The sequence below is a fragment of the Hyperolius riggenbachi genome, chromosome 10 (assembly GCF_040937935.1).
Source record: "Hyperolius riggenbachi isolate aHypRig1 chromosome 10, aHypRig1.pri, whole genome shotgun sequence".
NCBI lineage: Eukaryota > Metazoa > Chordata > Amphibia > Anura > Hyperoliidae > Hyperolius > Hyperolius riggenbachi.
The window spans coordinates 259,844,938-259,868,221 of NC_090655.1; the positions used below are offsets into that span (position 1 = coordinate 259,844,938).

Genomic DNA, 23,284 nt, shown 5'->3' on the forward strand with positions numbered 1-23,284 from the left:
CTTATATGAATTCATCATTATTGCAGTAAGCCACCTCCCGTTTTTTTCTCTTTTATTAGTTTTCTGCTCAGCTTTATTCACTCCTGAGCACCTCTTACCCCCTTTGTGGACTTGTGCAGGAGTTGATTGGTTAATTCATAAGCTGCATACCTTTTCATGCAAAATTTGCATATCCTGCATCAACTCAAAATTATTTGCATCTGAATGACCTTCCCTAGTCACTATTGCGACACACAGCTGAGCTATTTTGCAAACTAAGATTCATATTTTAATATGTATCTTAGTACATTATACAAGAGTAATCATTTTCATATTAGCTGAAATTTGTTTAAACAAGTGCATTTGGTTGTTAACTTAAGTGTCTTAACTTAAGAGTCAGAGTCAGTGGAATCATAAACTGAGGAGTTGGAGTTGGATTTGGATGATTTTTGTACCGACTCCACAGCTGTGATTCCCACGTAATGCTGATGTAACCCAATGCCTCAGTGCTGCACCCCACATGTAAATTAGAAGCAGATGATTGGATGCAGGTGTTTGGGCTGGAGGTGAGATACAGGAATTCTGGGGTGGAGAGGGGGACAGGTTATTGTTATATGTGTTACAATCACATGCTATAGGTCAGGGCTGGGTAAACATTGCGTGCGCATTCCTAAAATTTTTCTCGCCTCCCTCCTTCCGTGCAGAGTGGCAAGTGGGCGATATGCGGGAGTAAAAATTCACTTATCTGCGTTTCCAGCACCTCATCTCCATGGCAACAGGGTGTCGCGTGACATGCGTCACATAACATGCCAGTGTATGACACGCTGGCAAATCTTGACGGTTTGTCATGTGACACCCTGTTGCCATGGAGACATTATGCAAGGAAGGGGGGGGGGGGGGGAGAGAGAGAAACCAAGCTGCCTATCAGAGATGAACTTTTGCTGCTGCTACAGACAAATGTGGGAAGCTGTTGCTGGAAACGATTCTGTGTTATGTAACAAAATAACTCCTATTAGAATGGAAATCTGATGCATCTCCAAGTATCTCTCCTGTGATTAAAGCTGCTAATAAAGTTATTCCTCTGGATAATGTGCTGAATATCAGCTGTATATTGTTCCCACAGTGTGACGTGTTTTGTTCCTCTGCATGTAATGTAAGATGTACTATTACCTGCATCACTCAGATTTACTGTAATAAATACAAGTGTTTGTAGCCAGAGCTCTCTGTAACATTGCAGGTCTGTAGTCTGTCACTGGTGACGGTCAATGAGATGCAGATAATTCTGAGTTGATGCAAAATACAGTAAATTATGTAAATGTATGGAGCTTAAAGCTGGGGTGGGATTTGATTGGTCCATTTTCTAGCTGCATACATTTGCATAATCCTGCAGCAACATGGACAGACCCCGGCTTGTTCCCCTTCCCAACAGGGCGAAATACCAGATGCCATTAGCTCCATGAAGCTGCCCCCCTACAATTAGCACAAATACGAATTCCACCACACCATGTTTGGTTCGTGTTACACTTGTCTGCAAAAAATAGGATATGTGCTGCTTTTGTTTTGAAGAGCATAGCAATTATTTGATGGCATCCCCCGGCCCCCCTACAACAGCACACAGGCATGAAAATTGTATAGTTGGTTAGTGCCCGGTTTTTTGTGCCCATTTGTGCTGCAAAAAGCCCCCTTCTATTTGTCATAGTTTTCAAAATATTAAGGATTTTTCTAAAAGTGAAAAGTTCCCCCACCATTCATTCACTTCATTATTGAGATGTTTCTGGTTTGTTTAATATCCACTTTTTCATAGCTCTCAAAATAAACAAAGTACTGCAAGAACTTTAAAGTTCCTTTTGCTTCAGATCAATGAAAGTTTTTTGCATTGATGCCCCGCCCGGAAAATATTTTTTTTTTTTTTCTTTCGCCTCAAATTTGGCTTTTTGAGGATGACATTCATTTTCAGTAATTACTATAATTTCTATGAATTTAAAGGGAAAAACAAAGAAAAAAAATATAGTATTTCTCCAATTCCATCCCCTATAGTTTTAACCTCCTCAGCGGTATGGACGACTATACACGTCCATCACCGCCGGAGGTCGCCGATCAGGCCCTGCTGGGCCGATTTGAGCGAAATAAAAAAGCAGCACACGCAGCCGGCACTTTGCCAGCCGCGTGTGCTGCCTGATCGCCGCCGCTCTGCGGCGATCCGCCGCGAGCAGCGGCGAAAGAGGGTCCCCCCAGCCGCCCGAGCCCTGCGCAGCCGGAACAAAAGTTCCGGCCAGCGCTAAGGGCTGGATCGGAGGCGGCTGACGTCAGGACGTCGGCTGACGTCCATGACGTCACTCCGCTCGTCGCTATGGCGACGATGTAAGCAAAACAAGGAAGGCTGCTCATTGCGGCCTTCCTTGTTTATTCTGGGCGCCGGAGGCGATCGGAAGAACGCCTCCGGAGCGCCCTCTAGTGGGCTTTCATGCAGCCAACTTTCAGTTGGCTGCATGAAACAGTTTTTTTTTTTATTAAAAAAAAAACCTCCCTCAGCCGCCCTGGCGATCTTAATAGACCGCCAGGGAGGTTATAATAAACAATGCTACTGTACATAATACTCACACATTTTACCTGCCTATTTATCCTGGTTATCACAATATAGTATGGTGAAAATATATTATTTGAAAATAAAGTTGTATTTTTTCTATGTTGAGCTTTTTTGTTTTCTCATTTTACACTACCAATGATTACAAGCCCTTATTTGCAAAAAATAACAGTAATACACTCTCATCAATACACTCTCATCACACACACACACATATATATATATATATATATATATTGAAGCGGAGTACCTAAGGTAACTATTTATGTATTCTCTTTTCAATTCTGGCACTTTTGGGGGTTTTACAAGCGTTTTATTTAGGTACAGAATGTATGAAAATAACAATTGTATTGCTTTCATTCAGTTTGCTGCTAAACAAAGTCACATGACATAGGCCTCAGTTCTAAAAGACCCCAAATTCTATTTCCTTGCTTGTCCAGGTGGAAATTATACCGTATATACATAATCAGATAGCTTTTTGGCCATGCAACAATACTCTGTTAACCACAAGCAACACCGATGCATTTTTCAAGGCCAATTTTTGCAAAAGTAATACAGTCATTCTTTCTTAGCAAACCCCCAAGAGTGTCAGAACATTTGAAACAGGTCACACATGTCACCATTCTGAAAACTAGAGACCCAGGCCTACTCAGATATACATATTGTGTAACATTTGGACTTATGCGGTTTTGCTAAAATTAAACCATAACGTTGAAAATAGTATTTTTTTACAGTTATTTTTTCACTATGGCACTGGAAAAAAATCACATGACATAAGCCTCAGTCCTAAAACACAGCAAAATCTATTCTACAGCTCGTCACAGTCAAAAGTATATGGCATATGCCTCACTTAGTAACTTTATTTATGAGACATGCGTCCAAGCTTTAAAACACACCGAAAGGTATTCTCACATTTTCCAGGTTAAAACAAACCCAAATATGGCTCATTTAAATATATATCTCTTCTCTTAGCAGTGATGACAAATACATTGGAACTTACCTTTGTGTGTCTAGCAGGATTTAGAAAAGTCATGGGTCAGAAGCCAAAGCAAATCCAAGGCTCAGAAGATGGGAGCTAGTCTGCAGAGTGGTTAACATTCTCAGCTTGCAGCAGGGTCCAATGTTCAATCTTGAACCTTTTTGTGTTGTTGGGATTCCTCTAAGCATTCGGTTTCCTCCTACACCCCCAAAATATAGCTGTAGGCCAATTGTGAGCTCCTTTGAGGGACCGTAAGTGACATGAATATATAGGAAAGGGGAAAAGGCCAGTAAAATATGTCCGGGTTATGAAAATAGACTCCAAAAAAAAATAACTTTAATAATCAGTAACAGTGTGGTATGCCACAAAGCATCCAATAACACACAGTGCTGGTGCTGAGGGGCATTTGGGCCAAAAGTACTGGGACTACCCTTGTCTCTTGTTTGACATATACTCTGCATCTCAGGGGGGCTTTCACTTCATTTGGGGGGATTAGGGCAGTCTAGTAGTGTTCTCCAAATGAATAGGATCCTGTCGTTGTGCAATTTGGCAGGGTTAAAAATCAGGGACTTCAGGACGTCCTCCTGGAACTCAAGAAAGGTGTTCTGTTGGTCTGTTGTTTTATAGACCACAAATGCATTATGCATGGTCACCTGGAGCATATAGAACACTATCTTTTTTTTTTTTTTTTTCTAGACTTTCCACCTTCTTAGCAAATAAGGCGCCAAGATTTGGTCTGCCAGAGTCCACTGCTCCCATCTTTTTATTTTAGTCGACTATGGTCTCTGGCTTTGCAGTTTACTCCATTCTTGATGTGACAAGAACTGTGGCTTCATTGTGGATTGCAGATAACATCATCACCTCCCACTTGTCTTTGTACTTTAGTGCCATTTGAGGCCGTAGGACTGTCCTCTATGTCCTAGGTTCTCAACCTGTGGTACGTGTACCCCAGGGGGGGTACTTCTGATTGTTCCAGGGGGTACTTGGGCTCGATATACTTAACCAAGAAAAACAAATTTAGAGATTTAGAAAATAATAAATCTTATTTAAACAACACCAAATTAGTATTTTAGCCAATTAAAAGCAATAGTAAATGCTTGGAAATCATTTAGAACAAATTATTATGCACCACGATTAAATATATATTTGTCAAGGGGTACTCGTGATAATGTTTACTATGCTACGGGGTACTTGGTGAGTGCAGGGTTTTAAAAGGGGTACATACCAATAAAATGTTGAGAAACACTGCTCTATGTAGTTTGCTATTTACTACCTGTTGTAGGAGGCCCACACAGTTTGATCGCGCCGTCCCACATGCGCCAGTCTGGACTGAGAACAGGTACTTAAAGAATGGCATACTTGAGTAGAAATTATCTACATAGAGGTGGTAGCCCTGGTGGAGAAGTGGGATTTTTAACTCCACCACTATTTTCTCACTGGTGCCAATGTACTGCGGGCACCCAGCTGGCTGTAAAATGGAGTACTTGCCTTCATAAAATTTAAAGGGTTAAGGTGTAGTCAGTGCCACTCTCGCATGCCCTGTACATTTTCACCCCATATCTTGCCTGCTTGCTTGGTATGTACTGTTTCATGGAAAGTCTCGCAGGAACGGTACCAGGGATTTCTCATAAGTAACGTCCTGGTTTGGGGTGTACACCTGCATAAATACTGCAGTGTAGGTGGGTCAACAGGGCCTCAACTTAAAAAGTCTGTCATGGGCAGGGTCTGTCCATGGAACACTTTGGGTGTTGTCATTTAAATGAAAGAAATTTGACAGCAACTCATAACGCTGCCTGCCCACTACTGCTGGATAGGTGGGCGTATTATGAAAGATGTCCTTGAAACAGTACTGTAACGATTGTGGAATTATCTCCATGATCAGCGCACAAGGCGTGCGCTGTCACGGCGGAAATCCTCCACAAGCGTATGAAAGGAGAGAACCCAGCTTTGGTGCAAAGCACCAGTAGAGGGAAATTCCCACCGGCAGGTGGAGCTGTGGAGTGCAGAGGAGCAAAGCCTCTGTACTGCCACAGATGCCAGATGGGAATTGTCCGAATTGCAACCGAGCAGGGCAAGATAGCCCTAGAGAGAGAGCACAGAGACAGGATGTGTGTGTGTCCACCAATCTAGTCGCCAACCAGCAACGGTGAACACACAACCGCAGAAACAAAGTAAGAACGCAATCGCAAGAGTAGCGATTGCCAAACATGACACAAGACAGAGCAGAGGTAGACCCAGGAGCAGAGCAAAGGCACAGCAAATCATACAATGAGAATAAGGAAAATAACAAACGCTAACTAAACGCGAACACCGCACACATTTGCAACAGCAAACGCATTTACTGCGCGGTCTCCGCACGTTAAGCGCAACAGAGACAAGCACGCCACCCTAACTAACCTACGACACACAAACAAGGAAAATAGAATGCGAACGCTTGCTTAACGGTTACCTCACCGTGCCTACCGCAATCGCTCGTATCAGACAAGACAGACAGACCAACAGGAAGCAGGTATAGGTCAGATAAGATCCACTGATCTTTCCGCCAGAGCGAGTGCGATCCGGGTTCAGGGACAGGAAAGATCCACTGCTCTTTCCGCCAGAGCGAGTGCGATCCAAGTACAGCAACAGAGTTAGCAGGATCCACTGCTCTTTCCGCCAGAGCAAGTGCGATCCAAGTACAACAACAGAGCTTAGCGGGATCCACTGTTCTTTCCGCCAGAGTGAGTGCGATCCGGGTTCAGGGACAGGACAGGAAAGATCCACTGCTCTTTCCGCCAGAGCGAGTGCGATCCAAGTACAACAACAGAGCTTAGCTGGATCCACTGTTCTTTCCGCCAGAGTGAGTGCGATCCGGGTTCAGGGACAGGATCACAGATCAGAAGGATCCACAGCCGCTACCGCTAGGGGCTAGTGCGATCCAAGCAAGAAAGACAGATGAGATAGCCGGTAGCAACCGCTGCTCCAGCTATACCCCAAGAAAGCAGATCAGAAGGATCCACAGCTGCTACCGCTAGAGGCTAGTGCGATCCAAGTAAGACAGATGAACAGAAGGGGCTACCAGTAGCAACCGCTGCTCTGGTTAGCACCCCAGACAGACAGAACGATTTCCTATCGACCACCGCTGGCGACAGGACAATCACAGCAGAGAGGCAACACAGACAAAACAGATAAGCAAGCTAACTGCACTAGAGGAGCTGCCTAGTGCAGTCCCCAGAATTACTCTAAGATAACTTTAACAATCCAACAGGGAAGGCTGACACTCAAGGAGTGTATTAACAAACCATCAAGGATGACCAGCAATGCATTCTGGGAGCAGAAGGCTTTTATACTGCCAGCCCTCAAAGGAGACAGCTGGGCAATTTGCATGTATGCAAATCCCTCAGCAAAGCAACTCTGAAAGTTGCAAGATGAAGTCAGGTCTCTTTTCCAGAGACCTGCATCCCTCAGACATAAGGAATGGTCAAACAGCTGTCTGCCTGTGCAGCCAGCTGAGCGGATCATTACAAGTACATTTTTAACTGGGGCTTTTCAGTTCAGCTCATACTAAGAGTCAGCCCAATAAAATATTTGTTTTTGGCCAAGGTGGTGGGCTGCCATCTTGTGGCGATATAGCTGGTGGGGTTGCTGGCTAAAAATTGTAGAGCGTATAAATTAGTTTGCTCCACTATATGCTGTCACAATTTATCCGTAATAAAGAGCTGGTATATGTCAACTGGTAGCAGATTGATAGTAGGCACTGACACACCAGCGGTGGCTGTGAAGGGTGGGATGTTGGGCGCAGCATAATTAGGGGGTGCCCAAGTGCCATTAAGAATATGATGTAGTACCTCCTGCCTATGAGGTATCTGTGGCCGCCCACCCTGTCTACGCCTGGCTCCCCCCCACCCACCAACTCCTGCTTGCAGCAGTGGTGTTGCTCGCTGAGCCCCCTGTTGAGGCCTCAGACTGTCCTGAGGGTCCCTCATCAGCGGACTCAGGATCATCCCTCAATCGGCATAATGGCGGCCCTCCAGACTCTGAACTTTCAGATCCTGAATTAGAGTTTGTCGGCGGGAGCCAATCACTACCTGACTCATCCCCGCTGCTGCTCTGCTGGAGGATGGCGGCTGCCTCCTCCACACAATGCAGTCTCCCTGCCAGACTGCACAAAAATAGAAAAAGATAAAGTTTTTTTTTTCCCCTAACGTGACCAGTTTTTTTGGGGTTTTTTTGAGGGGGGGGGGGGGGAATAAACAAGAATAGAAGAATATAGGTAGAAAAAGATAAAAAGGTGTCGAAAGCAAGGGGAGAGAGTACCAAATGGTAGTGAAAGAGGAGAACATAAAGGGTGGATGGCTAAGGAGAGGGAGGATCAGGGGTTAGGAAAGGTATGGGGTTAAAAATTAGGGTATGGGGCAAATTTTATTAAAATACAGGGAAAGGGCCTACCAGTTCTCTTAGTCGGTCTCTTTCATAGCTCCTACCACCACAGATCAGTGATTGACAGCAATCTGTGGAGATATAGCGAGAGAGAGAGAAAAGAAAACCTTTTATTTACAAACATTTTTAAGAATGCACACTGTTACTGGATGTACGTCTATGTGCATTCTTCACTAAACCGCTTTGATTGGCTCAGGTGGAATGCTGGCTCCCTTTCACCATCCCCTCCAGTGTATGAGCCGCTGGGCACGAGCTCAGTGCGCATGGCCCACACACCAGGCAGGGAGTAAGACTGGACACGGATACGCGCCCAGTTAGGCTTTAGCCACTGCTATCTGGATGAGTATTGTCATACAGAATCCTGAAGCGGTTAAAGCAAATCTGTGAGGTTGGGGAGGGGAAAAACTGATTCTAACCCTGGGAGAGGGAAGCCTCTGGATGCTCAAGAAGCTTCTCCCGTGTTCCTCCTCCAACCTGTTCACAAGCAGGGATACCAGAAGTGAAGCCGCACTGCGCCTCTGCAGCAACACAGACCCACTCGGCTTTCATCGGAAAAAGACAAGCCCGATCAGGTACGTGCTACAGCACAGACAGCTCCTGCATGCACAGCAGCACAGATCCGAGCACAGGCAGCTGATGCATTGACACTAGCACAGACCCGAGCTGGACTTGATGATTCTGAGCCGTTGTCTCCCAGCATGGAGAAGGCTGCATATATCCATGGCCATTGATGGAAGCATAAGGAGATACGTGAGTACCTGCACTGTGGGTTCCAGTACTGTATTGGCAACACCAGGTTTTGCACAGATGTCAGTGCATGTAATGAGTGTGTTAGGAAGTAGAGACACGCTATGTAGCACACGGGGATGATCAAAGGTAATTGCTTGATATAAACCAAGAGAGCCCTGAAGATAAGGGTTTGCTACCCATGACATTTATACCAAGTGCACTTCAATAACAACTATTACAGGTCAGGCACTGTGGCTGTTAGGAGTCCAAGACCGAGTATGGGGGGGGGGGGCTATTCTACTGGCCAGTGTGATGGGTGATGGTGAGCAGGTTCCCCTGGGAGACAGAGTCAGAGGATGGGCTGCATCAATGACTGGGGGATCCGGCATGGCGGCTTCCTGAATCCTTACTGACATTGGTGGCCTTCAGGGTGAGGATCGGATGATGAGGATCCAGGGCCAGAGGATTTAGGTCTGGAGGTCAGAGCTGGTGGCTGCGGCAATGTCTGGTGGCTGGCGGGTCCAGCATACTGTGTCCTGGATGGTTTGGTGGAGCAGCGGTGTCATGGCTCCCCTAGATGTCATCAGTGGTGAAGTGACTGTTGTGGGTATCGGCAGCGGGTGGATTGATTTCATAGCATCCCCTGAAGCTAAAGCAGCAAGGCCATACCTAGGCATGCTCAAATAACGACTTCGGATGAAATACGAATAGGTGTTATTTGGATTTCATCCAGTTAATTAAAACAGAGGTGGGCCAGGGGGGTTAATCTTACCCATCTGCGTCTTCTTAGATCCATCTCTCGGCGCCTCCCACGATGTGATCCAAGCGGCGGTCACGCGACTAGACACTTCCTCCTTCAACCCAGAAGGAGGAAGTGTTTGTAATCATGTGACCACCGCCCACCCGCACTGGTGTTTTAATTAACTGGACGAATTCGGATTTCATCCGAAGTTGTTATTTGAGCATCCCTGGCCATACCTCCCAATGTTTTAAAGCAGACCTGAACTCTTGCACAGGAGAGAAGGAAACACAGAGAAATCCACCCTGTGTCTAACCTGCCTTTGTTTACAGAGAACAGCCTGTCGATTTTTTTCCTTCTAAGCTAGTAATGAGCCAGTGTAATCTGAGCTGTCAACTGTCTGCTGAGTTGTGAGCTAATAAGCAAACCCAGGAGGTTAACACTTTCTGTGCCACCAGCAAACCAGAAAGTAACTAATCTGCAGCATCTCTAGGATCTCTATAAGCTGTAACAAGGATGTGTTTTTGTTTAAAGGTTATTATGCTGTTGCTTATCTTTTAGAGCAGAAAGAAAGTTCTGATTTCACGTTCACTTTATGATAAGAAAGAGGGATTCCTTTAAGCCACACCTCCTGTCACACCACTAATCATGCTGCCACCACACCCCTAGTCACGCATACCACAAAGAATTAAAAACGAATCCTTTCTATAATCATTAGTTATTTTTCATTCAAAATAAGACATGTCAATGTCAAGGATGGGAATAAAGTTTGGAGTCAATTTAAAACATTTAAAGTAAATAGAAATATGTATATATAAATCTATACATCAGTCCTGAAATAGGGACAAATGAAGAAACGGGACAGAGGAATTTGGTTCCAAAAGAAGGACTGTCCCTCTAAAAAATGAAAGTTGGGAGCTTCTAGCAAGGCAGCTGGGTAGCCCACAGATGTGGTTGTTGGGTCGGAGCAGCAGCAGATGGATTCAAAGACCTGGTTCCCTTGTGGCCAGAGTCACACGGGCGATTAGCTGGATTCACCCACGTGGTAAGTTGCCGGATCCGGAGTGCTGCGGTGTTGAAGTCTGGAGTGCCCAGGTCTGCACAACAGCAAAATGACAGGGGGGAGCAGAGGGAGAGCAAAAGAGGGTAGCTGCATACCTCCCAACTTGGAAATAGAAAATTTTGCCACGCCCCTTCCATACTCCTAACCACACCCATGGCACACCCCTAGTCATGCATACCATAAAGATTTCATAAGAAAAATGTGATGGTTTATAATTCACACCACACTGGTCCTTTCTATCCTGATTAATTTTCCTTCATATTAAAGGATACCCGAAGTGACATGTGACATGATGAGATAGGAATGTGTATGTACAGTGCCTAGCACACAAATAACTATGCTGTGTTCCTTTTTTTCTTTCTCTGCCTGAAAGAGTTAAGTTATCAGGTACAGTATGTAATTGGCTGACTCAGTCCTGAAGTGACTACAGTGTGACCCTCACTGAAAAGAAATTCCTCTTTTTTTATCTCTTTCTTGCTCTCAGAAGCCATTTTCTGCTAGGAAAGTGCTTTATAGTTGGAATTTCTTATCAATGAGGGTCACACTGTAGTCACTTCCTGCCTGAGTCAGGACTGAGTCAGCCACTTACATACCTGATATTTAACTCTTTCAGACAGAGAAAGAAAAAAAGGAACACATCATAGTTATTTGTGTGCTAGGCACTGTACATACACATATCTATCTCATCATGTCACATGTCACTTCAGGTATCCTTTAACACTTTAAAATAGAAAATAAATCAGTTTAAAGGATGGAAATAAAGTAAGCTAAACACATTTTTCAATAGAAAAATACATTTATTTCCATAGATCTGTACATCAGTCCTTAAAGAGAGACAAATTAGGAAGAAAGAGGGACAGGGACCCAAAGAGGGACTATCCCCAGGGCTGGATTTGTGGGCAGGCCGTATAGGCCGTGGCCTAGGGTGGAACTTGAGCTAGGGCGACATAACAGCTGAGAGTAAATCTGTGTGCGGTGCTCCGATTGTGTCCTGGTACCACTGCTGGCCATCTGCCCGCCCACCTGCATGATTACAGTGATTCATCTCTCCTTCACAGGCCAGGACATCGCCGGCCAGACACCCAAGGGCCACGAACGTCGGCGAGCAGGAACCGCCGGCTGCACTCTGCCCCCATCCACAGCACACGCAGCCGGGGAAGTCTGCTTAAGGCAGAGGCCTTTGTCGGCAGTTAGGGAGCTGCACTCCTGAATGCATCCACCGCTGCCCCCGCCTTGGGTCTTCTAGGCCTCCCACGTGGGTAGGTGGAAAACAAAGGAGTGCTACACTCACCGACCCCGCCGCGGACACTGTCGCACCAGAACGCTTAGACCATCCGAGCAGCCGCCTCCACCATCCTGCCACCACGGAGCCACCTTGGATCATGGCACTCTAAGGAGCCTCAGCACTGGTAAGAACCCTGCTCCCATCACCTGTGTGCTGCCTGCACACATTAAACTGTTACTGCTGCCACTGCTGCCCTATCCGACCTGTCTGTGCTGTCTGTGTTATGATTGCTAGGGCTGCTACTATCACTTATTTTTTGCTGACCCCAGGAACTGCTGACTAGTACTGCTATGCTTGCTATGGCTTCAACTGCTACTTGTATATATACATTTGCTGACCCCAGGAACTGCTTGACCAGCACTGTATATCTTATGTTCTGCCACTGGCATCTGACCTGCCAAACTGCCTGATCTGTCCTGCTAAGCGCGATCGGTGCCTGATTCCTTACTGCTGCATTCACTGATCTGTTTCTGATCTGTATTGTATTTGATCTGTTTGTGGCTGGCGACCCTATGCAATGCCATCCTCCTCCACCCGCCGCTGGTGCCCCACTCCCGCCATCAGGCATGCCACCACACGCACCACATACTCCAGGGAGCAATTTCTTTGGTGGGAACAACGTGGCCCATCACTCCCTGAGGCCAATTTCCTGCCAAACTTGGTCCAGAACTACATCCAGCAAGTCCTGGTCTCTGCTCCTTGGCCCAGTGCAGGCTGGCGGCGAGGGGACTGTCGAGCTGGGACTCGCGTGAGATTTAAGAGGAGGGGACTAAGGTCAGCCATCCCCGTGGTACTCTTGGCAAATGTCCGCTCTCTCCCTAACAAACTGGACGAACTACGTCTCCTCTGTGGCAGGTGGGAGCTCGGGAAGAACACCCCAGTACTCATATACAGGATCGAGGAGGCGGGGTGAGTAAAGAGAAAAGGCTGAAAGTGCTGCCGATATCCCCGGGTAAGGCTGAGAACGGGGGACCGCTACAGAGCTCCTGCATTTAGCGTCCTGCCGCCATCGCGCCGCGCATGCGCCCCCATAACACACATTTCTTGCTATAACTACATATAGGTCTGTTGTCACAGGAGTAACACATTGCTTCCATTGTCTCATCAAGCTTTACAATGCACTGATTTTCCATATATGGCCAATGCTTTATGTGTAGGGAGAGTTAATGAGCAATGCAAATAACTCTGACTTGTATGTAAAAATAATGCAAATTGCACGCAGCTAATCACATTTGTCAGGAAATGTGTTTCGTTGGCTGAACTCCAAACTACATAAAATTATCATGCAAGCCAAAGTTCTTGTCATGTGATTGGCTGCCTGTAATGTGCACAACCTTCTGCAGTTCTATGTCAGGCTGATAATTAGTGGTGGTCAGTGACATGCCAATAAGGCCTGGGACCCACCAGCAGCCCTAATCTAAGCGCTTGTGATTTGAAAAGCTCTTGCTAATGTAATTCCCCATGAGGGATGTGATTTTTTTTTTAATCCCTCATAGCATTACATTAGTAAGAGCTTTACAAATCACAAATGTTTAGAAAAGTGCTGCCCTTGGGTTCCAGGCCTGACTCTGAGCTGGTGCAAATTGTATGCTAATTATATGCAAAGTTATGCAGCTGCTGCATCTGGTCCATTTCCAAACTAAACTTTGCATCAACTTGGAATTCTCAGCAGCTCACTGACCATCCCTAATAATAATTGTTCGTCCCCTCAGAATTCTCTAACAGGAAGTGATGATGTTTCTCTATTTGCAGGGCGGAGTCCCGGCATCAGGAACCTCTCAGGGTCTTGTCTCTCTGTATCCACAGACTGTACAACGGATGATGATGTCACTGGACAAGAGTCTCCTACAGATATCCTGGTTACCCCAAATATTCCCTCAGACTCCCCTCACCCGTCTAACCCTGAGGGGCCTCATACCCAGTGCAGCTCTCCCCCTTCTGGAGGGTCTTATTCCTGTTCCACATGTGGGAAATGTTTTGTTCAGAAATCAAGTCTTGTCAGACATGAGAGAACTCACACTGGTGTGAAGCCCCATTCATGTGCTGAGTGTGGGAAACATTTTGTTCGGAAATCACATCTTGTCCGACATGAGAGATCTCACACTGGTGAGAAGCCCTTTTCGTGTGCTGAGTGTGGGAAATGTTTTGGTCAAAAATCATATCTATTTATTCATGAGAGATCTCAAACTGGTCAGAAGCTCTATTCATGTGCTGAGTGTGGGAGATGTTTTGTACAGAAAACACATCTTGTCACACATGAGAGATCTCACACTGGAGAGAAGCCTTTTTCATGCGCTGAGTGTGGAAAATGTTTTGTTCAAAAAGAAGACCTTGTCATACATGAGAGATTTCACACCAGTGAGAAGCCTTATTCATGTACTGAGTGTGGGAAATGTTTTGCACAGGTATCACATCTTGTGAAACATGAGAGGTCTCGCACTGGAGACAAGCCGTATTCATGTCCTGAGTGTGGGAAACGTTTTGCAGGGAAATCACAGCTTGTCAGACATGAGAGATCTCACACTGGTGAGAAACCCTATTCTTGTGCTGAGTGTGGGAAATGTTTGGCAGGGAAATCACAGCTTGTCAGACATGAGAGGTCTCACACTGGTGTGAAGTCTTAATAATGTACTTACTGAGTGTGGGAAATGTTTTGGACATAAAGAAAGCCTTGTCATTCATGAGAGATCTCACACTGGTGACAAGCCCTATTCATGTGCTGAGTGTGGGAAATGTTTTAGGCGTAATGAAAGCCTAGTCAGTCATGAGAGATCTTGTCCTCACACTGGTGACAAGCCCTAAGCATGTGTTGTGTATGGGAAATGTTGTTGTTTGGAAATCACTGCTTGTTGTATATTTGTGTTGAGTGTGGGAAATGTTTTGGCCATAAGTGGTCTTTTACAATGTTTTTATTTTTGTCTCTTGCAAAGTGCTCATAGAAATATTTCAACACAGAGTCCTGAGGACACTTTCATGCTACTCAGTTCATTGGTTTGGTAAAGCTGAATGGAGGTGACAATGAGGAGATAAACATGGGTATATGTAGTCCTAACCTGAGATAGAACTTGCCTGAGTTCATGTTTTATATTTTTAATTGTAAGGGTTAATAAACCAGGTGCTTTTTTATGCAAATGATGCAGAATCAGCAGTCACAGCTCTCCTGAAAGTACATAAGACAACATGCTATTATCTGGGAATATTAGATGATCCCATTCATCCAGACTGACCTGAGGAAAGGAGATTTCCCTCTCTCTGTCTCTCTGTCTTTTTTTTATATTCAGGAAACATGAAGGGATTTGAGCTGAATGCACAAAGTCCAGTAAGATAAGAAGAGAGGGATTTATCTCCCAGCAATGTTACGCTGGACACACACAGGACTGATATTCAGAGAGATTGGATCACTGCGACTGTGTCGGGATCTTCCAGGGATCTCCCGATTTAAAGGCGCATACACACGCTGTATTTTTTCAAACAATGGGTCTGCCAGACCCTCCGGCTGGGCGGTCGTTCTGCCAACAGTTGCACATGAGTACAAGCTGTCGGCAGACTGATAAGACCGATCCGCTCGGTCAGCTTCAGTCACTTCCTTATGGAGATTTTTCTGGTTTGTTTAATGTCCACTTTTCATAGCTCTCAAAATGAACTGCAATAGCTTTAAAGTTCCTTTTGCTTTAGATCAATGAAAGTTTTTTACACGGATGCCTCGCTCACAATCTGTCAACACAAACGCATGGAGAATATTTAAAGCAAATCTGTGAGGTTGGGGGAGGAAAAAAACAGATTCTTACCCTGGGGGGGGGGGGGGGGGTCGGGGGGGCCTCTGGATTCTCAAGAGGCTTCTCCCTTGTTCTTATTCCAAACTGTTTACAAGCAGGGACCCCAGAAGTGCAGCCACACTGCGCCTCTGCAGCAACAGACTAACTCGGGCTTAAGTGGAAAAAGCCAAGTGCAATCAGGCACATGCTACAGTGCAGGCGCAGACCGCTTGTGCATGCACAGGAACACAGACTCACTTGGGCTTCAGCGGAAAAAGCCAAGCCCAATCGGGTATGTGCTACCAGGGGTGCTCGGATACCCCTTTTTAAAATCCGAATTGATCCGGATAACTAGATATCCACATCCGGATCCGCGATCTGCATCCGAACGCATAGGCATCAGCGTTCATGCGGATATCCGGACGTTTTATCCGGGCTATCCGGCCGGATTCGGATATCTGAATAGAAAACCGGAAGTGCCCTTTAAATTGCTTTAAGGCTGCTTACACACCAAGACGTTACAGGCGTACGTTAGTGCAGCCTGTAACGTTCCCCCAACGCACAGCAATGTAACACAAGTGGGCTGTTCACACAGCCCACGTTGCGTTACATGTAACGCTGCACGTTCCGTGCAAAGTGCAGCATGCTACGGCGTTGGAGCGGCTATAGCCGCGTTAGACTGTTTGCACATGCGCAGTGGGGGGGCAGAGAGGAGGCGGGGAGAGCCAGCTACAGTAGCCGCGCACATGGCTACTTAATATTCACTGCACTGGCGGGCGCTGATTGGCCGGCGGGACCACGTGATGCGGAGTGTCTCGCTCCGCATCACGTGGACCCGTTGGCCAATCAGCGCCACTCTGGGAGACATTATAGGACTCGAGCCGCCTAACGCGGCTCACTCTACCGTCGGCTCTTGCAGCACCATACGTTGTGTTAGGTGCACGTTATGCGACCTTAACGTGCCACCTAATGCAACGTCTTGGTGTGCAAGAAGCCTAAAAACGTCTTTTGTGGTATATGAGGCATGTAGCATCATTGTTTTTTAAAGGGGAACACTAATTGATGATGTGAGGACTTAAAATCCCCCCCCCCCCCCCCAAAAAAAAAAATGGCTATCAGTTAACATCAGGACTAGGCTCCAGACAGCGGTCGTGCAGCCCACATTGTGTCCAAAGTCCATCCGCACAACTGGGACATGGCAGTTTTCACCCCAGACACCACCAAAAAGTTATGCAGCAATTGTGTTCTGGGTTAAATATAGGTGGTATCAATGGCTCATGGCACCCTGGCGGTGGGAGCTGCACAGGCTGCCTGCAGCTCCCACCGCCAGGCCAGGGTGCCACAGGCCACTGATACCACCTATATTTAACCCAAAACACAAATGCTGCATAATTTTTTTGGAGGTGTCTGGGCTTAAAACTGCCATGTCCCAGTTGTGCGGATAAACAATGCAGCAGCAGCAGGTGTAACTTCTGCCAGGAGCATGCCGGAGGTTGCATGTGGCACTTGCCACGTGACATGTGGCAAGTGACACGTGACAGTCAGACAGCAGAGGAGAAGACACTAGTGCACACTGGCACTGCTCACAGCACAGCACATCTGTAGAAAGGTAACACAGTACTACTACTACTCTAACAACTACTAGCACTGACAATAACACAGTAATCCTAATCCCTAACCTATACCTAAAGCTAATAGCTGGCCAGCAGGCAGCAGCTGGCCTGGTCTGTGCACAACACACACACAGACACATAGCAGCTGCCTGCAGCAGACTGAGTGTCAGACAATGACATCAAGCTAATTAATGATTTAACAATAGTGTAGTGATAGTGAAGTGGTTAATCACTGAACAGCTTATCGCTGTGTGTACACAGCCCTTGGTAGGCCAGTCCAGCAGCAATGGAGCACAGCACACACTCTAAAGGTCCGTACACACGCCGGACTTTAGGCAACGACGGGTCCGTCGTTGCCTCCCGCTGGGTGGGCGTGCCAGCGACAGTCCGGCGTGTGTACGCTCTGTCGTCAGACTGATACGGCTGTTCCTGAGCGATCCGCCGGGCGGATCGCTCAGAAACAGCCGTATCAGTCTGACGACAGAGCGTACACACGCCGGACTGTCGCTGGCACGCCCACCCAGCGGGAGGCAACGACGGACCCGTCGTTGCCTAAAGTCCGGCGTGTGTACGGACCTTAACTGTCACACAATGAAATCAATCAAGATAATTAACGATTTAACAATAGGGTAGTGATAGTGAAGGGGATCTCTGAACAGCTTTATGTTTATCTCTATGTACACACTTGGTAGGCCAGCAGCAGCACTGGAGCATGTCTCTCAGTGTGCCTTCAGCAAACAAGGATGATATGTCTCATCATGGCAGCCCTCCTTATTACACAGGGTAGTTGGCAAGTGTTCCTTTCTGTGATTAGGTGCCAGGGCTTAGGCTGGGAGGCCTCTGATTGGCTCAATGAGGTCAGGTGGGGTTGGCCAGGGTTCCCCTCTGTGATTGGTTGCTAGAGCTTCTGCTGGGAGCCCTCTGATTGGCTCCAGGACGTCAGCTCCTTAGTTACAGTATTTTGGATCCGGATATCCGCGGATATCCGGGTCATGCGGCCAAATATCCGCATAGAGCTATACGAATTTAGGCCCAGGTATCTGGGACCCGGATCCGGCCGGATACTGTAAAAATGGCCGGATATCCGGAATCCGGATGAGCACCACTGTGTGCTACAGCGTAGGCAGCTCATGCATGCACAGCAGCGTAGAACTGAGCGCAGGCAACTCATGCATGCACAGCAGCATAGAACTGAGCACAGGCAGCTCATGCATGCACAGCAGCACAGACCCGGGCGCAAGCAGCTCATGCATGCACAGCAGCACAGGCGCAGCCAGCTTATGCATGCACAGCAGCACAGACCCAGGCGCAGGCAGCTTATGCATGCACAGCAGCACAGCCCTGGGCGCAGGTAGCTCATGCATGCACAGTAGCACAGACCAAGGGGCAGGCAGCTCATGCATGCACAGCAGCACAGACCCAGGCGCAGGCAGCTCATGCATGCACAGCAGCACAGCCCTGGGCGCAGGTAGCTCATGCATGCACAGTAGCACAGACCAAGGGGCAGGCAGCTCATGCATGCACAGCAGCACAGGCGCAGGCAGCTCATGCATGCACAGCAGCACAGCCCTGGGCGCACGCAGCTCATGCACGCACAGTAGCACAGCCCTGGGAGCAGGCAGCTCATGCATGCACAGCAGCACAGGAGCAGGCAGCTCATGCATGCACAGTAGCATAGACCCGTGTGCAGGCAGCTCATGCATGCACAGCAGCACAGGCGCAGGCAGCTTATGCACGCACAGTAGCATAGACCCGTGCGCAGGCAGCTCATGCATGCACAGCAGCACAGGAGCAGGCAGCTCATGCATGCACAGTAGCATAGACCCGTGTGCAGGCAGCTCATGCATGCACAGCAGCACAGGCGCAGGCAGCTCATGCACTCACAGTAGCACAGACCCAGGCGCAGGCAGCTCATGCATGCACAGCAGCACAGGCGCAGGCAGCTCATGCACTCACAGTAGCACAGACCCAGGCGCAGGCAGCTCATGCATGCACAGCAGCACAGGTGCAGGCAGCTCATGCATGCACAGTAGCACAGACCCGAGCGTGGGCGCAGGCAGCTCATGCATGCACAGTAGCACAGACCCGAGCGTGGGCGCAGGCAGCTCATGCATGCACAGCAGCAATGACCTGAGTGCAGGCGCAGGCAGCTCGTGCACGCACAGTAGCACAGACCTGGGCGCAGGCAGCTCATTCATGCACAACAGCACAGACCCGAGTGCAGATAGCTGCAGTTGCAAAATTCAATTGATGATCACAAGCCATTGTCTCCCAGTGTGGATAAGGATGCATATATCTCTGGCCATTGACGGAAGCATAAGGAGTTACGTGAGTACCTGCACTGCGGGTTCCAGTACTGTATTGGCAACACCAGGGGCCATACGCAATTCACTTTTTCACCTGAGTTTTCTTCTAGGAGATTATTTTTTATCTTCAATTTAATTTAATTTACCAGCATTTTTTAGCTAAAAAAAGTACCAAAATGTAGGTGATTACTATCAAAATTATTTTGAGTATTTTCTTGATTTCTGGTGGCGCAAAGGGCATTTTACTGACAAGTTTCCATAGATGACCTAGGTGAAAAGTCAGGAAAAAAAGTGAATTGCATATGGCCCCAGGTTTTGCACAGATGTCAGTGCATGTAATGAGTGTGTTGGGAAGTAGAGACACGCTCTGTAGCACATGGGGATGATCAAAGGTATTTTGCTTGATACAAACCAAGAGAGCCCTGAAGATAAGTGTTTGGTTCCCATGACATTTATACCAAATGCACTTCAATAACAACTATTACAGGTCAGGCACTGTGGCTGTTAGGAGTCCAAGACCGAGTATGGGGGGGGGGGGCTATTCTACTGGCCAGTGTGATGGGTGATGGTGAGCAGGCTCCCCTGGGAGACAGAGTCAGAGGATGGACTCATCAATGACTGGGGGATCCGGCATGGTGGCTTCCTGAATCCTTACTAACATTGGTGGCCTGTCTCCCCTTCTAGTCCTTCAGGGTGAGGATCGGATGATAAGGATCCAGGACCAGAGGATTTAGGACTGGAGGTCAGAGCTGGTGGCTGCGGCAATGTCTGGTGGCTGACGGGTCCAGCATACTGTGTCCTGGATGGTTTGGGGGAGCAGCAGTGTCATGGCTCCCCTAGATGTCATCAGTGGTGAAGTGACGGTTGTGGGTATCGGCAGCGGGTGGATCGTTTTCATAGGATCCCCTGAGGCTAAAGCAGCAAGGCCATACCTCCCAACATTTTAAAGTAGATCTGAACACTTGCACAGGAGAGATGGAGAACACAGAGAAAGCAACCTTGTATCCAGAGTGTCACATTCTCTTGTCTAATTCTCCCTTCTCAGCAAGTAATCAGCCAGTGCTATTTGAGCTGTCCACTCTCTGCCGAGTTGTGAGCTAATAAGTAAACACAGGAGGTTAACCTTTTCTGTGCTCCCAACAATCCAGGAACTAACTACACTACAACATCTCTGTAGGAACTGTATAAGCTCTAACAAGGAAATGTTTTTGTTTAAAGGTTTTTATGCTGTTGCTTATCTTTTAGAGCAGAGAGGAAGTTCTGAGTACAGGTCCACTTTAAGATAAGAAAGAGTTACTCCTCTAAGCCACACCTCCTGTCACACCACTAATCATGCTGCCACCACACCCCTAGTCACACATACCACAAAGAATTCACATGTAAAAAGCATAGTTTTAAAAACTAACCACACTGTTCCTTTCTGTAGTCATTAGTTTTCCTTCATGTAAAAATGTCAAAATAAGAAACATGCCAATTTCAAGGATAGGAATAAAGTTTGGAGTCAATTTGTATACATTTCTAAGTAGAAAGCATATGTGTATTGACATAAATCTTCAGTCCTGAAAGGGGGACAAATGAAGACGAGGGACAGAGGGAACTGGTTCCAAAAGAGGGACTGTCCCTCTGACAAAAAAGGTACAGTTGGGAGCTATGATCAGGCATCTGGGTAGCGTACGAGAGATATCGGCGCAGGAGACGTGGGCGCAGGATACAGCATATACTAGCTGTATCCTGCGCCCACATCTCCCGCGCCGATATCTCGCTGATCCTGCTTCTGCACAAGGTCCCGGTCGTGTTATATACTATCCCCCCTCCAGGCCACCATGGATGGTGGGGAATGAAATAATTCGACTTCCAGCAATTGCTGGAGGCCAAATTACAGTGTTTTATAAGTAACTTCAGCTCCGTCTTCTGATGGCGCCTGAGTTACTGACTGTGCGCCGCTATAGCCGTAATTCCTATTACGGCCTATGGTGGCGCCGGCTGTGCCCAAGTCTCCAGTGCTGGATTCACTGTGTTCCCGCTGGGTAGCCCACAGATGTGGTGGTCGGTTCCAGGGCAGCAGCAGATGGATCCAAGAACGTGCTTCCCTTGTGGCCAGAGTCAGATGGATTCACCCACGTGGTGAGTCGCCGGATCTGGAGTGCCCAGGTCTGCACAACAGCACACTGACGTGGGGAGCAGGGGGAGACCAAAAGAGGGTAGCTGCATACATCAAAAGTTTTTGAGATAAGAAAGAGGGACTCTTTTGCCACACCCCCAGCACACCCCTGACCACACCCCCGGTACACCACTAGTCACGCATACCATAAAGCTTTCTGTTTCATTATCTTTAGAAAAATACGATGGTTTATAATTCAAACCACACTGGTCCTTTCTATGCTGGTTCATTTTTCTTTATATTAAAATTTTAAAATATGAAATATATTAATTTGGGATGGGAATAAAGTTTAGAGTCAATTAATTCTCTAGTAGAAAATTACATATATTTACATACAGTAGATCTGTACATTAGACCTGAAAAAGGGACAAATGAGGAGGAAAGAAGGACAGGGTACCAAAGAGGGACTGTCCCTTCAAAATAGGGACAGTTGGGAGCGATGTAGTTGGGTAGGGGAATTTTTTTCGGGGGTGGTACGAAAAAAAAAAGAGAGAAAGGGCCATAGTCCTGTTGCTGCCATCAATGGGGCCGACCTGCTCGAGGTTGCCCTGCAATTATCTGTTATACAACAAGAGGCTGCAGTTAGCCTATTCACCACAAGAGGGAGAATTCCTCATTTCCAGGTGGAACGCACAGAATGGAGAAAATGAAGCCAAAGACAGGAAGTGATGCGAAACAGGAAGGATAGTGGAGAGGAGGCGACGTTGTTGGAAGAGGTAATTGTGTGATTGTTATTATATATTGAGCAAAGGAGAGGTCGGGATGGACATACTTTGTTACAGAGGAGGTCATAGTACACCTGTCACTATCCTGATCATCCCCCTTGCAGTAATTGCCATACAAGATACTTTTATATAACTGGTGTGACTTGTCTGCCAGTTTTCTTGTGGCCCCCCTACCTGTGCCATAGATGGGTGTGTGCCGACGAAATAGCCTACCCGTCGAATTTACCTACACTCAGTGACAAATGCACAGGCAAGAGGGAACACCGGCATCTCACCTTCATAGTAATAATTCAGTCACATCACAGAGACAAGAGGAGATGTATATGGAATATAGCCATGTCCCTCCAGTGCTGACATCTCACCGTCCTAGTAATAATTCAGTCACATCACAGAGACAAGAGGAGATGTATATGGAATATAGCCATGTCCCTCCAGTGCTGGCATCTCACCTTCCTAGTAATAATTCAGTCACATCACAGAGACAAGAGAAGATGTATATGGAATATATCCATGTCCCTCCAGTGCCAGCATCTCACCTTCCTAGTAATAATTCAGTCACATCACTTAGACAAGAGAATATGTATATGGAATATAGCCATGTCCCCCCAGTGCTGGCATCTCACCTTCCTAGTAATAATTCAGTCACATCACAGAGACAAGAGAAGATGTATATGGAATACAGCCATGTCCCTCCAGTGCCAGCATCTCACCTTCCTAGTAATAATTCAGTCACATCACAGAGACAAGAAAAGATGTATATGGAATATAGCCATGTCCCCCCAGTGCTGGCATCTCACCTTCCTAGTAATAATTCAGTCACATCACAGAGGCAAGAGAAGATGTATATGGAATATAGCCATGTCCCCCCAGTGCTGGCATCTCACTTTTCTAGTAATAATTCAGTCACATCACAGAGACAAGAGGAGATGTATATGAGATATAGCCAT

General features: G+C 47.0%; 1 protein-coding gene across 1 annotated transcript in view; it reads left to right on the top strand.

Annotated features, from left to right (window-relative positions):
* Positions 1–13,855: 13,855 nt before the first annotated feature.
* Positions 13,856–23,284, top strand: part of LOC137537133 (zinc finger protein 605-like) — a gene marked incomplete at its 5' end in the record, with an annotated part of 31,117 nt that continues 21,688 nt past the window's right edge. The window contains 2 exons of the mRNA XM_068259263.1: positions 13,856–14,387; positions 14,443–14,565. Coding sequence (XP_068115364.1) covers positions 13,856–14,387; positions 14,443–14,565 — 655 coding nt within the window. The remainder of the gene's footprint in view (positions 14,388–14,442; positions 14,566–23,284) is intronic.